Source organism: Pseudophryne corroboree, chromosome 2 (assembly GCF_028390025.1).
Source record: "Pseudophryne corroboree isolate aPseCor3 chromosome 2, aPseCor3.hap2, whole genome shotgun sequence".
NCBI lineage: Eukaryota > Metazoa > Chordata > Amphibia > Anura > Myobatrachidae > Pseudophryne > Pseudophryne corroboree.
Window position 1 is genome coordinate 240,539,652 of NC_086445.1, and position 17,542 is coordinate 240,557,193.

Below are 17,542 nucleotides of genomic sequence, written 5' to 3' on the forward strand. Positions count from 1 at the left end.
TGTTCTGTTTTGTGGTCAGGTGTATTAATTAGGGTTCTATTCCAGCTTGGTACACCTGTTACTTGTGCTATATAATTGACCAAAGATCCAGCATGCATTGCGGTGTTCCTGTGTTCCTGTTTAAACATCAGTTTTCCAGACAAGCCTGCCAGTCTTGGTTTCTTGTGTTCCATCCCTCTGTTACCTTCCAAGTCTAACCTACAAACCGTGTTCTCCGGTGTTCCTAAGTTTATGTTTGGATTCACCACCAAGTTAAATTTTTCATATTTCAGTGATACCCTGTAAATATTTATTTCAGTCTGCTGTGCCTGACATCATTCTTGTTCTCCTGCATGCTTCACCGTCATAAAATAAACCTACCTGTTTTCTGCTACGATCTGTGACTTGGAGTTCTGTTTTGCATAAAGGGAGTTCCTAACAATTCTGTGTGCGACTGCAGCTGTATATGCATATGAAATGCTACGTTACAGTGTTTTCCTGGAAATCACTGTAACGTAGCATTTTGTATGCACATAAAGCTACAGTCACACACATAATATAGGCATACCACATATTTTAATCAGCATAAGCTGCTTGTACGTACTATTCACACAGCGATTAGCAGAGCTGCTGGCTGACTCATGACAGGCATTTCCTGCTGCATGGAGTATTGAGGCAAGATGCATGAGGGCACATCTGTATCAGCGAAACACGTTATGCTCTGCCTGACTTGAGGTACCCGCACATATCCAAAAGGCTCTCCTACTTATACATATTACCAAGGTGACAAAACCCTTTACCACATTGTTAATCCTGCTGACTCTATTATGGACAGCAAACTGCCATTGTCTATATTCCAGTAGTGGCATCCAGCAACACACTCCACAAGCTTTAATTACAGCTCTGAGACACACCTCGCTGCCCTACATACGGGACTGCACAGGCTGCAGGAAAAAGACTGAATTTAAAGCTGAAAACTCTTTTCCAAGATCTGTCATTCACAGTATGGTGAAAGGAGAGTTCTTGGCACTTATGAATATCAAGGATACATATTTGTATGTTCCTACTGGCTTTTCCACTGTCCCCGGGGGACTATCATTCCGTTCCTGGATGATCTTTTCATCGAGACCAGTTCCCCATCCTTGCTTCAGACCCATGTATCCCACGGTTGGATTGTCAGTTATAAAAAGCTATCATTGACTTCTATGCAGCATATAGTGTTCCGTACAACACCTGGATACAGTAGTTGTTTCTGCCAGGGCACAATATTCTTTCATTGCAGGGTTTGTGGACATTTTTGATGATTTACCATCAGATGTCTGTTCGTTTTTGCATTTTGTGTTCTGGGAAAGATGGTCTCTACCTTCAAGGTGGTCCAGTATGCATAATTTCACTTAGGGGAGTTCCAGGTTATACTAATTTTGAAGTGTAATAAGTCATCTTGATTCCTCTGGATTAGCCAAACGGACATATTCAACCTAGTAGAGCAGGCATTCCCAACCACGGTCCTCAAGGCACACTTAAGGGCCCTACACACTGGCCGATTTTCGGAAAGATATGAACGATCTCGTTCATAAATGAACGAGAACTCGTTCATATCTTTCAGTGTGGAGACTCCAGCGATGAACGATGCGCGTCCCCGCGCTCGTTCATCGCTGGTCTCCCGTCGGCTGTGCATGCAGGCCAATATGGACGATCTCGTCCATATTTGCCTGCACTTCAATGCAGCCGCGTGACGGGGGGAGTGAAGAAACTTCACTCCCCCCGTCACTGCCCCCCCCCGCCGCCGGGTCGCTCGTCGGCCGTATCCGCCGTCGGGCAGCTCGGCGGCGGGTCGGCCAGTGAGTAGGGCCCTTAACAGTGCAGGTTTTAGTGATATCCAGCCTTCAGCACAGGTGACTTAATTAGTAGCTGAGCTATTTTGATTTAACCATCTGTGCTGCAGCCTGGATATCACTAAAACCTGCACTGTTGGTGTGCCTTGAGGACCGTGGTTGGGAATGCCTGTAGTAGAGGGTCTGTTTTTGCAGATTCCCCCAAGGCCAGACCTGCTAAACTGAAACTTCTTTCTTCACCTAAGTTTACAGCCGTTGGCTTTAACAGTATGGCTGTGGAAGCCATGATCACTAGAATGAAGGGGCTTGTCTGAGAAGGTGATTTAGATTATGCTTAAGGCCAGCAAGGCTGGTTTAAGGTTTGTGAGGTGCTCAGTGCAACTAACACACTATAGCTGACCCAGTTCACATACCACACAGAAATCCTAATTCACATATGCTACAATGCCTTCCATGCTTGTAATGTAGCTATGTGTGGGGGCTCCCTATTATGTAAGGGTCAATAGGCAACTGCCCCGACTGCACTGAAGGCAAGGTTTCAGCTAGAATGTACTATAGGGTATGGAAGATATATACCTCTTGGTCACGGAATTACTACATACAGTAAGGATTGCAAATTCTGCTAATTAGCAGAATGTGCAATTCTTCTAGCATGCTGGGGGCCGCCCATCGCAGGGCAAGGCCGTCCAGTATGCTGACCGCCGCCTCTCCCCCTTGATGAAGTAGAAATTGCGATCGCCTCGCAATTTCTGCTTCATCGTAGAAATTAGTGAAGCCTCCAGCACCCGCAGGAGGCACGCCGCATTCTTCTCGATTACAGCAACTACGTGTGACATCACGCAGCCACCGTGATCGCACCCCTGACACGCCTCCATTTGTCCCCCTCCGCCCCCCGTTCGCGCCGCATCGCCTCAGCAACGCTTTGTCTCCTCCCTGGAAACGGAGCGTTGCGCCTCCCCACGACTGCCTCTGCCTGATTGACAGGCAGAGGTGATGACATTTTCTGCGCCCCCCTCCCCACAGAAAATGCGGGTGCATGCACAGGACAGGCTCCTTGGGCCTCTTAACTAGTGTGGTCGCATGAGATACGACTGCAGCCAGCTGGGCTTCAGTTGGCATGGTCGCTTCCCACGCAACTGTGCCATCCTTCTTCATCCCCCGGCTTTGAAAGAGGACATCTATTCTCCACATGTGCAGCGCAGATTCCCTGCTGCTTATCCGTCCCCCTGCAGTGATACGGCAGTCTATGGCCGCCGACATCACTGTCAGAATCAAGCCCCAGAAAGCGCAGCAGAGGTTGTTCTTCCTCAGGCAACTAAGGAAGTTTAACATCCCAGAGAAGCTTCTGCTCCTCTTCTACTCCGCGATTGTGGAGTCGGTACTGTACTCCTCGATACTCGTATGGTACAGCTCCGCCAGCGCGAGGGACAGATGCAGGCTCCAAAAGGTGGTCAGAACCGCAGAGAAGATCAACGAGGCCGACCTTCCCTCAGTCCAGGACCTGTACCTGTCCAGAGCTAAAAAGCGGGCAATGAAGATAGTAAAAGACCAGCTACACCCCGGCCACAGCATGTTTAACTTACTTCCTTCAGGCCGGCGTTACAGGGCCGTCCCCGCCAGGTCCACCAGAAGCCTCAAAAGTTTCTTTGCCCAAGCGGTCCGCCTGCTGAACTCCTGAACATTGACTGACCAGACGTACATGTAACTAACTTGTGTCCCTACGGTATACCTATCTGTGTGACTTTACTTGCCCCCCCCCCCCCCCCCCCCCCCACCTACTTATCTGTTACCTACTTGGCTGTTGTATAGCAAACCGAAGACAAATTCCTAGTATACGCAAGTATGCCCGGCCAATAATGCTGATTCTGATTCTGTTTCTGATTCTGAATACATTGTGAGTTGCATTCTGAAGCTCATGCGCTTGGGACAAATGTGCAAGGAAGTGAACTTGGTTCTCCCCTATGCACTATTATATTTGGCTGATCTCCGGGTGCTGTAGCATGACCCATGCTCTGCTGATCTTTGCATATGGTGGAGGGGTAAGGGTAGTACCCAATGGTGGTGTGTGTGTGTGTGTGTGGGGGGGGGGGGGTAATACAAATGGATGGTCTCTATTGGCACTGGGTGCGATGCGTAAGGGTGTAATGCCTCATAAAAATTATAGAGCAGATGATTTTCCTTTGATTTGGTTAGGACTTTTGCGGACTTGTGTTCAGGGAATAATCGATGTTCATCAGAAGGATGATCTTTTGGTCCTCTCAGATGCTTAGAAGACGGTTTGGCAGCTTCCAAACACTCCATTGATACATAATTACTTCGACCATTAGTCTGACTTACAGTGGGGCTGGGCCGATTGCTTAAAACCGTAAGGCACATTTTATGGGTCGGTGAGTTCCACCTGGGTGGCATGCAATTTGGTCATCTATCTATTCATACCCGATTCAACAGGTTTCATGTCATGCTGTGTACTGGGGGGATCAGTACGTAATCCTGCTGGACGGAATCCCGGCGGTCGAAATCCCGACGCCGGAATCCCGACCACACAATCCCGACAGGGGTGACGAGCGGAACGCAGCCCCTTGCGGGCTCGCTTCGCTCGCCACGCTGCGGGCACGGTGCCTCGCTATGCTCGGCACACTATTATATTCTCCCTCTATGGGTGTCGTGGACACCCACGGAGGGAGAATATGTCGGGATTGTGGCGGTCGGGATTCTAGCGTCGGTATTTCGACCGCCGGGATCCCGTCCAGCGGGATGTTGACCGCATCCCGTACTGGGATGCCGATTTTTGCACAGCTGCCACTCAGCATACACACCCTTAAAGGCTGTTTTAGATACATAGAAACAGAGAATTTGATGGCAGATAAGAACCACTTGGCCCACCTAGTCTGCCCCTTTTTTATTTTTTAGGTAATCTCAACCCTTTATGAACCTTAGTTCTTTGTAAGGATGTTCATATGTCTATCCCAAGCATATTTAAATTGCTCTACTGTCTTAGCCTCTTCCACCTCTGATGGAAGGCTATTTCACTTATCCGCTACCCTTTCTGTGAAGTAATGTCTCCTTAAATTTCCCCTAAACCTACCTACAGTACCTCCCTCCAGTTTCAGTGTATGTCCTTGAGTTCTAATACTTCTCTTCCTTGGAAGAATGTTTCCTTCCTGTACTTTGGTATATTTGAAAGTTTCTATCATGTCCCCCCTTTCCCTTCTCTGCTCCAAACTAAACATGTTAAGATCTTTCAGTCTTTATGGGTAAGTTTTGTGATAGGCCATGCACCATAATAGTTGTCCTTCTCTGTACACTCTCTAATGTATTTATATCCTTCTGGAGATATAGTCTCCAGAATTGGACACAGTATTCCAGATGAGGCCGTACCAATGACCTATACAGTGACATTACTACTTTTTTCTTGTCACTGATTCCTCTCCCTATGCAACCAAACATATGACTAGTCTTCCTCATTGCTTTGTTGAATTACTTACCTGCTTTTAAGTCACTTCAGTTAGTGACCACTAACACCCTTTCCTCCTCAGAAGTTTCCATTATAATACCCGTGATACTATATTTAGCCTTTGGGTTTTTGAGACCCAAGTGCATGATTTTTCAGCATTAAACTGTAGTTGCCACATTCTTGACCATTTCTTAAGTCTACCTAGGTCATCAGTCATTTGTTTTACCCCTCCCAGTGTGTTTACCCTGTTGCATACCTTTGTATCATCTGCAAAAAGGCATACTTTCCCTTCAATACCATTTGCAATGTCACCAGCAAAGATATATGAAAGATTTCACCAGTGTTTCCATTGTCTCCCAATTGGAGAACTAAGAAACTTGCTTTACTTACATTTAATAATTTTCTATAAGGACACTGGTTGGCCACTGTTTATTAAGCACTTCTGTTTGATGGTGCAGGAGGACATTGTTATTTCTACCTTATGGTTCATTCTCCTCTATCCTCTCCTGTGGCACTTACTTAAACAAAACTAAAACACTCCCGGTAGGCAATCAGTATGGGGGTGGGGTGGGGGAACGACATACAGGTCCTTCATTACTCTTGCCCCACTACACCTCAGTGTTTTAAAAGTCTTTAAATGAAGTACAAGAATCCCTACTATTTCTTTTTTTAGGAAACCAATGTATTTTATTGTGGTAGAGAAGGTAATAAACTGCACACCATGGGCTGACCTGATATTCTTTAGTATATAGCCAATCAATTTGTCAGTAACTGGTAATATAATTGAGGCATGTATATTGTGTCTTGTTACATTACTGATTCTTAGTGAATGGATAGCCCGCATTCTGGTGTATATTGTTGTTTCTGCTTAAAAATTATACACGCTGTGCACTCAACACGTACACTTTAATTCCAAAGGTAGAGTATGTTATAAAATTATTAAAACAAGTCATTTGCTATGATATATATTTAAGTGTATGAGTAATTGCCTCTTCTGTGTGTTTTTTTTTCTTCATAGATCACAATGTATATTAACTGAAACTTTTCTGTTTTAACAGGGATCTTCCAAATATCAAAGGGTAAGACAATCACACAATATCCCACATGCTGTCACCCCTGTACCTCATGTTCAAGTCCTGTATAATTATCTATATTTACTTTTTGTTTTTGTTTACCTGAGTTAATGTACTCTGTGTCTCCAAAGATACCGCCGATTTAATTTGTTGGGGCCAGCTGTCAAGGCCTTGGAAGATGCACAGGGAGAGGGCCTGGTGGTAGAGTACAAACATTTGGTATGTTCTGCAAAATCATGAAATGGTTGTTGGCAAGATAGTCCATATGTTCAGTTCTGTTTCTAAGTGGGAGATTTAACAAATATTGGACAGAGATAAAGTACCAACAAATCCGCTTCTAGCTGCCATTTTACATGCTGTTCTCGAAAAAGGACAGTTAGACTAGATTGGTTGCTATGAGCATCTTCTCAACTTTATCTCTCTCCAAGACTTTATAAATCTCCCCCTAAGAACCCAAATAGAAACTAGTATATTCATAATGTCTTTCTCATTATTTTCTCTGTTTTTTGACACCATAATTATCTTTCATCTGGGCTAATTTAAGGGCATTTTGCAGTCTGAATATGTCTCTAGAAATGTAACCTCTACCCCTGATAATTATATAATGTGCCACTTCCTGTGGCATCAACTACATCAAGGATGGGGAACCTTTGGCCCTCCAGCTGTTGTTGAACTACACATACCAGCATGCTTTGCTACAGTTTTTCTATTTGGCCATGCTAAAACTGTTGCAGGGCATGCTGGGATGTGTAGTTCAACAACAGCTGGAGGGCCGAAGGTTCCCCATCCCTGAACTAGATGATTAATTGGTCAAAATGGGATTAAATGAATCCACGTACAATTGGATTTCTCATTGGGAGTTGGAAGTCTCATTAAGATGAGATGACATGGAGGGAGCGGGTTCCACAATATGCTGTGCAGCAGACAACTCTGTCTATATGAAATACATTCATTTATAAAGAAACCCTAGCCAGGCAAACTAGAAAACCAGCATGCACATAATATATTAATAAATATATCATAGATTGTTGTACAGGATGCTTCTCATATATACAAGTCATATTCATTGATGTAGCAGCAGTCCGCTCACATTTGTTGCATCAGTCGGCGCTATATGTTGACTGGTGACCCTTATGTTTTGTAGATATATACAATGCCTGTATATCAGTGGTAGCCCAATTGTATCCAGTGTACCATTTTAAATCATTGATAAAATTAACAACTGATGTGGTATTCTTTAAATACAGTTTGAAGAGAGAAATGTAGCACATTTACTTATATAGAGAGCTGGGATTTAAAAGGTGAACTAATGTGTTTGTATATGGCTGTGTGTGTTAGAGAGCACCGGCATGTGGAGGGACCTTAATGGGAGAAAAGTAGCAAATGAGGGAGTCTGGTCTGTTTGGTCTGTTTGTTTGTCTGTCCCGTTATGCATTCAGACACCCCTACACCATTTGGGATGAAACAAACGCAAGATGGTCCAGTTGGATTCAGGCCAGGTCTTAGGGGGTTTAGGGTTCCGGCCGGACCTCACGGAGGAATGTGCCAGGCAGAACTTTGACACAGGGAGCCTGTTCTGGGCCTGCCACTGAATGGATTTGGGAGAAAACTTCAGTGATGGACCACCAGAGGGCCAGCTTCCAAACCAGAAGATAAGCCATCAGCCTGATGGTGCGGGCCTCCGCCTGGGGGACCCCAGGGTAGGGGGCCGACTTCTTCAGTTTGCACACATATGGCAGCAGTCGACAACAGATGTTTGGGCGCAAGAAGCGGTATCTCTGGGTTATGTTTTCCCTTTCAAGAAGCAGCCTCCTCGAAGGTACTTCTGCACCAGTCCGTCTCGAATAGAGGCGAAGGCCAGAGCCCTGCAAGAAGCAGTTTAGAAATTACTTGTCAGGAGTAATTATTCTAGTACCCCCTGCACAACGGGGACAGGGTTTTTACTCCAACCTGTTTTTGGTTCAGAAGCCAAATGGGTCGTTTCGGCCCATTCTCAATCTCAAAATGTTAAACAAATACATTTGGGTGCCACGGTTCCTCATGGAGACGTTACGCTCCATAGTTTTGGCCATGGAACCAGGGGATTACATGGTATCTCTTGACATACAAGATGCTTACCTGCATGTTCTTTTAGCATTGTCTCATCAGTGTTACCTCAGGTTCGCCATCCTCCAGCAACATTTTCAGTTCCAGGCCTCACCCTTTGGGTTAGCCACAGCCCCCAGAGTATTTACCAAGATTATGGTGGTTATGGCAGCTTATCTCCGCAAGCAGGGGATAACAATTTTTCCATACCTCGACGATCTTTTAATCCTGGCACAATCCCAGGAATTGCTCTTGGGCCATCTCCAACAGACAATATCTTGTCTACAGAAGCACAGATGGCTCATAAATTGGGCAAAGTCATATCTGATTCCATCACAACGGATGGTTCACTTGGGGCTGTATTGGATTTACGTCTGCAGAAAATATTTTTACCTCAGAACAAGATATCCAAGGTGCAGTTAAGGACTCAGGAGTTGTTACACAGTCAAACAATATCAATTCACGCAGCAATGCAGTACTATGGTACTTTCAGAAAAGGTAAGAAAGTCATTAGCCTGGTGGCTACAGACATCCCATCTAGACAAGGGGAGACCCTTTTGGATATCAGATTGACGGATGCCAGTCTTCAGGGCTGGGGAGCAGTGTCCGGAAAATTATGGTTTCAAGGACAGTGGGCCACAGAAGAAAGTTGCCTGCCAATAAACCTGTTGGAACATATACATGGCACTGATTCAGGCAAAGGACACGCTGCAAGGAAAACCAGACCAGATCCGCTCGGACAATGCGACGGCAGTAGCGTATCTCAACCATCAGGGAGGAACTTGCAGCAAAAAAGCAATGGAGGAGGTTAGTCACATACTAAAATGGGCAGAACTTCATCTTCCAGCATTGTCCGCAGTGTTCATTCCGGGAGTCCTAAACTGGGAAGCGGATTTTCTCTGTCGACACGCCATTCAAGCAAGCAAATGGGCTCTACACCCGGAAGTCTTTCAGACTCTGGTAGACAAGTGGGGTTTGCCAGAAATAGATCTCATGGCGTCCCGTCTGAACAACAAAGTACCAGCATACGGGTCAAGTCAAAGGATCCCGGAGCAATCTTTGTGGGCGAACTGTCAGTGAAATGGGACTTTCATCTGGCATTTCTGTTTCCTCCGATCATCCTGCTACCCATGGTGGTGAGGAAAATAAAACAAACAAAGGGTGCCATGATTCTAATATCTTCGGCTTGGCCCAGAAGGCATTGGTACATAGATCTGCAGAGTATGTCGATGGATGCTCCAATTCTGCTCCCTCAACGTCTAGATCTACTGATGCAGGGTCCTTCTTATCACAGGCATCTGGATCGACTGTTTTTGACGGCGTGGCTATTGAAACCTCTATCCTGAAGTCAAGAGGATTCTCACAACAGGTAATTCAAACTATGCTCAGAGCAAAGAAACCCTCCTCAGCTCGCATTTGTCACCGAATACAGGTTGAGTATCCCTTATCCAAAACGCTTGGGACCAGAGGTATTTTGGATATCGGATTTTTCCGTATTTTGGAATAATTGCATACCATAATGAGATATCATGGCGATGGGACCTAAGTCTAAGCACAGAATGCATTTATGTTTCATATACACCTTATACACCCAGCCTGAAGGTAATTTTAGCCAATATTTTTGATAACTTTGTGTATTAAACAAAGTGTGTGTACATTCACATAATTCATTTATGTTTCATATACACCTTATACACACAGCCTGAAGTTTATTTAATACAATATTTTTAATAACTTTGTGTATTAAACAAAATTTGAGTACATTGAGCCACAGAAAACAAAGATTTCACTATCTCAGTCTCACTCAAAAAAGTCAGTATTTCAGAATATTCCGTATTTCGGAATATGTGGATATGGGATACTCAACCTGTATGGCAAGCCTATATTCATTGGTGCAGTGAAAGAAGTGTGGACCCAAAATGTTTCAGAGTATCCAGGGTCTTAGATTTCCTTCAGGCAGGAATGGATAAGGGTTTGAAGGTGGCTTCCTTGAGAGTTCAAGTATCAGCATTGACTGTATGGTTCCAAAAGAAAATTGGCAATTTACAGGATGTGCGTACTTTTTTCCAGGGAATGCTGTGCATTCAACCGCCTTTTGTTCCTCCTGCAGTGCCTTGGGACTTAAGTTTGGTTCTCAAAGCCCTACAAGTTGCTCCGTTTGAACCACTTAATAAAGTGGATCTTAAATGGTTGACAGCTAAAGTTCTCTTTCTACTGACTATGGTATCAGCTAGAAGAGTGGCAGCTTTAGGAGCGCTGTCATGTAAATCTCCTTTTCTGATTTTTTTATCCAGATAAAGCAGTTTTCAGAACTAGGTCTGGTTATCTTCCTAAGGTGGTATCTAGAAATTGTTGTCCCGGCTTTTCAGGTATCAGGACTTTCTGCGGGAGAAGCGTCGCTGGACGTAGTCCGTGCATTAAGAATCTACGTAGATCGTACCAGTGCCATCAGAAAGACAGATTATCTCTTCAGTCTCTACAGATTTCACAAGAGGGGATGGCCTGCTACTAAACAGATGCTAGCAAGATGGCTTCAAATGACGATTTCAGAAGCATATTCTCGAGCTGATTTCCCTGTTCCGGCTAATTTCTCTGCTCACTCGACTCGTAAGGTAGGTCCTTCATGGGCAGCACAACATGGTGCTTCAGCAGAACAGATATGTAAGGCAGCCACATGGTCTTCCATTAACACATTCATTAGACATTATGCCTTGGATACTTTTGCCTGTAATGACGCTGAATTCGGGCGTAAGGTTCTCCTGTCCAATCAGGAGCGTCCCCACCACTAAAAATTGCTTTGGGAAATTCCATTGTTATCCTGTGGATAACCTGTGGACCCTGCTGGAGAAATATATGTTATGGTAAGAACATACCGTTGATAACGGGATTTCTCCTATGTCCACAGTTTCCACAGGGATCCCACCCTGACGCACCTGATTTGAGGATCTTTATACTCACTAAACTCTTTCCTCTTGCATGGAAGGGTGTGCATGTGTGTTCTTCTCGCCTGAATAGGGTTCTACATAATGCTCCTGCCTAAATGCTTAGGAATCCAATGGATTTGCCTGTGCCAGTGGGCGGGGATATATGGACGGGCCCGTTGCATCCTGGGAGGACTGAAAGCTTGTGATCGTTTGGTGCCAATCCGCTATCGCTCCATCATTTCCCATTGTTATCCTGTGGAACCTGTGGACATAGGAGAAATACCGTTATCAACGGTAAGTTCTTACCATAACGTATATTTACATGCAGGTATATGTGTATATATAATAAAAATAAATATATATATATATATATATATATATATACAGATGTGTCCACCGTTATCTTGAGTAGTTTTCTGTGCCTAGTCACAACATGATTTATTAGCATAAACCCTTCATCTATTGTTCTCAACTGCAATACAATACAGAGAACAATACAGCAGGGGATTAAGTCTGACTGGCCAGTCACAGTTAATCCTATTAACCGTCAAGATAAATGTGGATACATCTGTATATATATATATATATATATATATATATATACAAACAGAAAACCCAGCCCTCACCAGAGTAAGCTCACTTATCCTCAACAATTCAATAAATAAATGATGGGGGTTTAGTTAGTGGGTTGGCCAATGCACGGAAGCCTGCAAACCGATCGCCAAGGTACCCCACCTTCAAGCAGGTCCTACACTATCACAGAGTCTTAAAACCTGACTACTTCACTGCTGTTGCACACATCATCTGCCTGCTAGATGTAATGTGTACCTGCCCAAACTTTGTGGCTTTTAAACGTACACTAGTCACCTTAAAGCCACAAAGTTTAGGCAGGTACATATTACATCTAGCAGGCAGATGATGTGTGCAACAGCAGTGAAGTAGTCAGGTTTTAAGACTCTGTGATAGTGTAGGACCTGCTTGAAGGTGGTATACCTTGGCGATCGGTTTGCAGGCTTCCATGCATTGGCCAATCCACTAACTAAACCCCCATCATTTATTTATTGAATTGTTGAGGATAAGTGAGCTTACTCTGGTGAGTGCTGGGTTTTCTGTTTGTATGTATTAGAGTGATGTGGTCATGGGCTACATGCACCCCGCCCTGTGAGTGGTAAGTGCAGCTGTGTGCCCCGCTTCTGGGGTGGCGAGTGCTGTGTTACGTGCACCCCACCCTGTGAGTGGTTGGTGCTTTGCTGTACCTCGCTTCTGGGGTGGCGAGTGCTGTGGTTTTCTACTTGTGTGTGTGTGTGTATGTATGTGTATATATATATATATATATATATATATATATATATATAGATGGAGCCATCTTTATCTTGGCCTTTAATGGGATTAATTGAATTAAGTTATCAACGGTAAATTCTTACCATAACGTATATTTACATACAGGTATATGTGTATATATAATAAATATATATATATACAGATGGAGCCATCTTTATCTTGGCCTTTAATGGGATTAATTGAGCCAGGACAGTCAAACCTAATCCCCTGCTGTATTGACTTAATCCCCTGATGTGTTGTTCTCTCTGTATTGTATTGCAGCTGAGAACAATAGATGAAGGCCTTATGCTAATAAACCATGGTGTGCCTAGGCGGAGCAGAGAAGCCAAGATAAGTGTGGCTTCATCTGTGTGTGGGTATATGTATGTATGTATGTATGTATGTGTATATATATATATATATATAAAAATAAATAATTTGGGCACTTCCCTTATAAATTTTAGTAATCGACCCCTCCTCACTACACTTTGTGTGCATCAACCCCCACATGCACACCTGTCATATGTTCCTTGTTCCTATAACCCCCCACCCCTTTTATCCTTTATGCCTATCACCTCTCCCCTCCCCCTTATATTCTATCGCACAGACACAAACACCTTGTCGCCCCTTCTATATGTATTATAAGATCATGATGCCATTGCACTTTTAACTAACTTTTTTGGGTTGATTGCGGCTGGGGCTGTTCTCATCTTGCAAGAGTAGGTCTTTGAGCCGGAGCTAGCCAAGGTCAGGCAATGAAAGGAAGCCATGAACACCCTAGCAGCCGGTGGCGGCTGAGATGCTGACTATCGGGGGCTGAGGACAGTGACCACACCTCCCTACCTATGGCCCTGGCCTGAGAGGGAACACGGCACCCTTCACCCTAGCTGCAGACGTGTAAAGGGAGGGGGAGGTGCCCTAGCTGCCCGGGGAAGAGGGGAGAGAATCATGCTGCTGCTGCCTGCATCATGTCTGGTAGAGACTTAAGCCCAAAGCAGCAGCCTGCTGCAGTCAGACATGTGGCCCCAGAAACTTTAAATTGTACGGCCTGGGGGGCAGAGGTCACCCTGACCCCAGCCCACCACTGCATGTGTTTACATTTCAGATATTTACACAAACATATAACTTCAATATATTAATATTAATGTAGGCTATGTTTCTCTGACGTCCTAGTGGATGCTGGGAACTCCGTAAGGACCATGGGGAATAGCGGCTCCGCAGGAGACTGGGCACAAAAGTAAAGCTTTAGGACTACCTGGTGTGCACTGGCTCCTCCCCCTATGACCCTCCTCCAAGCCTCAGTTTGATTTTTGTGCCCGACCGAGCAGGGTGCAATCTAGGGGGCTCTCCTGAGCTTCTTAGAAAAAGTTAGTTTTAGGTTTCTTATTTTCAGTGAGACCTGCTGGCAACAGGCTCACTGCATCGAGGGACTAAGGGGAGAAGAAGCGAACCTGCCTGCTTGCAGCCAGCTTGGGCTTCTTAGGCTACTGGACACCATTAGCTCCAGAGGGACCGAACACAGGCCCAGCCTCGGAGTCCGGTCCCAGAGCCGCGCCGCCGGCCCCCTTACAGAGCCAGAAGCAAGAAGAGGTCCGGAAAATCGGCGGCAGAAGACATCAGTCTTCAACAAGGTAGCGCACAGCACTGCAGCTGTGCGCCATTGCTCCTCAGGCACACTTCACACTCCGGTCACTGAGGGTGCAGGGCGCTAGGGGGGGGCGCCCTGAGCAGCAATAAAAACACCTTGGCTGGCGAAAATACATCACATATAACCCCCAGGGCTATATGGATGTATTTTAACCCCTGCCAGAATACAGCAAAACGCGGGAGAAAAGTCCGCCGAGAAGGGGGCGGAGCCTATCTCCTCAGCACACTGGCGCCATTTTCCCTCACAGCTCCGCTGGAAGGACGTCTCCCTGACTCTCCCCTGCAGTCCTGCACTACAGAAAAGGGTAAAAAAGAGAGGGGGGGCACTAATTGGCGCAGTTTGATAATATCAGCAGCTATAAGGGGAAAACACATTATATAGTGGTATCCCTATATATATATATATAGCGCTCTGGTGTGTGCTGGCATACTCTCCCTCTGTCTCCCCAAAGGGCTAGTGGGGTCCTGTCCTCTATCAGAGCATTCCCTGTGTGTGTGCTGTATGTCGGTACGATTGTGTCGACATGTTTGAGGAGGAAAATGATGTGGAGGCGGAGCAATTGCCTGTAATAGAGATGTCACCCCCTAGGGAGTCGACACCTGAGTGGGTGGGCTTATGGAAGGACTTACGTGACAGTGTCAGCTCTTTACAAAAGACGGTTGATGACATGAGGCAGCCGGCTACTCAGCTTGTGCCTGTCCAGGCGTCTCAAAGGCCATCAGGGGCTCTAAAACGCCCGTTACCTCAGATGGCAGACACAGATGCCGACACGGATACTGACTCCAGTGTCGACGATGAAGAGACGAATGTGACTTCCAGTAGGGCCACACGTTACATGATTGAGGCAATGAAAAATGTTTTACATATTTCTGATAATACAAGTACCACTAAAAAGGGTATTATGTTTGGTGAGAAAAAACTGCCTGTAGTTTTTCCTGCATCTGAGGAATTAAATGAAGTGTGTGATGAAGCGTGGGTTTCCCCCGATAAAAAACTGATAATTCCTAAAAGGTTATTGGCATCATACCCTTTCCCGCCAGAGGATAGGGCACGTTGGGAAACACCCCCTAGGGTGGATAAAGCGCTCACACGCTTGTCTAAACAGGTGGCACTACCCTCTCCTGAGACGGCCGCCCTTAAGGAACCTGCTGACAGAAAGCAGGAGAATATCCTAAAAATAAGAATTTACTTACCGATAATTCTATTTCTCGGAGTCCGTAGTGGATGCTGGGGTTCCTGAAAGGACCATGGGGAATAGCGGCTCCGCAGGAGACAGGGCACAAAAGTAAAGCTTTCCGATCAGGTGGTGTGCACTGGCTCCTCCCCCTATGACCCTCCTCCAAGCCAGTTAGGTACTGTGCCCGGACGAGCGTACACAATAAGGGAGGAATTTTGAATCCCGGGTAAGACTCATACCAGCCACACCAATCACACCGTACAACTTGTGATCTAAACCCAGTTAACAGTATGATAACAGCGGAGCCTCTGAAAAGATGGCTCACAACAATAATAACCCGATTTTTGTAACTATGTACAAGTATTGCAGATAATCCGCACTTGGGATGGGCGCCCAGCATCCACTACGGACTCCGAGAAATAGAATTATCGGTAAGTAAATTCTTATTTTCTCTATCGTCCTAGTGGATGCTGGGGTTCCTGAAAGGACCATGGGGATTATACCAAAGCTCCCAAACGGGCGGGAGAGTGCGGATGACTCTGCAGCACCGAATGAGAGAACTCCAGGTCCTCCTTAGCCAGGGTATCAAATTTGTAGAATTTAGCAAACGTGTTTGCCCCTGACCAAGTAGCTGCTCGGCAAAGTTGTAAAGCCGAGACCCCTCGGGCAGCCGCCCAAGATGAGCCCACCTTCCTTGTGGAATGGGCATTTACATATTTTGGCTGTGGCAGGCCTGCCACAGAATGTGCAAGCTGAATTGTATTACACATCCAACTAGCAATAGTCTGCTTAGAAGCAAGAGCACCCAGTTTGTTGGGTGCATACAGGATAACAGCAAGTCAGTTTTCCTGACTCCAGCCGTCCTGGAACATATTTTCAGGGCCCTGACAACATCTAGCAACTTGGAGTCCTCCAAGTCCCTAGTAGGTGCAAGGCACCACAATAAGCTGGTTCAGGTGAAACACTGACACCACCTTAGGGAGAGAACTGGGGACGAGTCCGCAGCTCTGCCCTGTCCGAATGGACAAACAGATATGGGCTTTTTTGAGAAAAAACCACCAATTTGACACTCGCCTGGTCCAGGCCAGGGCCAAGAGCATGGTCACTTTTCATGTGAGATGCTTCAAGTCCACAGATTTGACTGGTTTTAAACCAATGTGATTTGAGGAATCCCAGAACTACGTTGAGATCCCACAGTGCCACTGGAGGCACAAAAGGGGGTTGTATATGCAATACTCCCTTGACAAACTTCTGGACTTCAGGAACTGAAGCCAATTCTTTCTGGAAGAAAATCGACAGGGCCGAAATTTGAACCTTAATGGACCCCAATTTGAGGCCCATAGACACTCCTGTTTGCAGGAAATGCAGGAAACGACCGAGTTGAAATTTCTTTGTGGGGCCTTCCTGGCCTCACACCACGCAACATATTTTCGCCACATGTGGTGATAATGTTGTGCGGTCACCTCCTTTCTGGCTTTGACCAGGGTAGGAATGACCTCTTCCGGAATGCCTTTTTCCCTTAGGATCCGGCTTTCCACCGCCATGCCGACAAACGCAGCTGCGGTAAGTCTTGGAACAGACATGGTACTTGCTGAAGCAAGTCCCTTCTTAGCGGCAGAGGCCATAAGACCTCTGTAAGTATCTCTTGAAGTTCCGGGTACCAAGTCCTTCTTGGCCAATCCGGAGCCATGAGTATAGTTCTTACTCCTCTACGTCTTATAATTCTCAGCACCTTAGGTATGAGAAGCAGAGGAGGGAACACATACACCGACTGGTACACCCACGGTGTTACCAGAACGTCCACAGCTATTGCCTGAGGGTCTCTTGACCTGGCGCAATACCTGTCCCGTTTTTTGTTCAGACGGGACGCCATCATGTCCACCTTTGGTATTTCCCAACGGTTTACAATCATGTGGAAAAAACTTCCCGATGAAGTTTCCACTCTCCCGGGTGGAGGTCGTGCCTGCTGAGGAAGTCTGCTTCCCAGTTTCCATTCCCGGGATGAAACACTGCTGACAGTGCTATCACATGATTTTCCGCCCAGCGA

The 17,542-nt window shown here is 45.8% G+C and overlaps 1 protein-coding gene across 1 annotated transcript in view; it reads left to right on the top strand.

Moving 5' to 3' along the window:
• The window catches only part of LOC135012655 (signal transducer and activator of transcription 1-alpha/beta-like), a 328,629-nt gene that overhangs the window by 182,463 nt on the left and 128,624 nt on the right, over window positions 1-17,542 (top strand). The window contains exons 12-13 of the mRNA XM_063952569.1: window positions 6,327-6,347; window positions 6,473-6,560. Coding sequence (XP_063808639.1) covers window positions 6,327-6,347; window positions 6,473-6,560 — 109 coding nt within the window. The remainder of the gene's footprint in view (window positions 1-6,326; window positions 6,348-6,472; window positions 6,561-17,542) is intronic.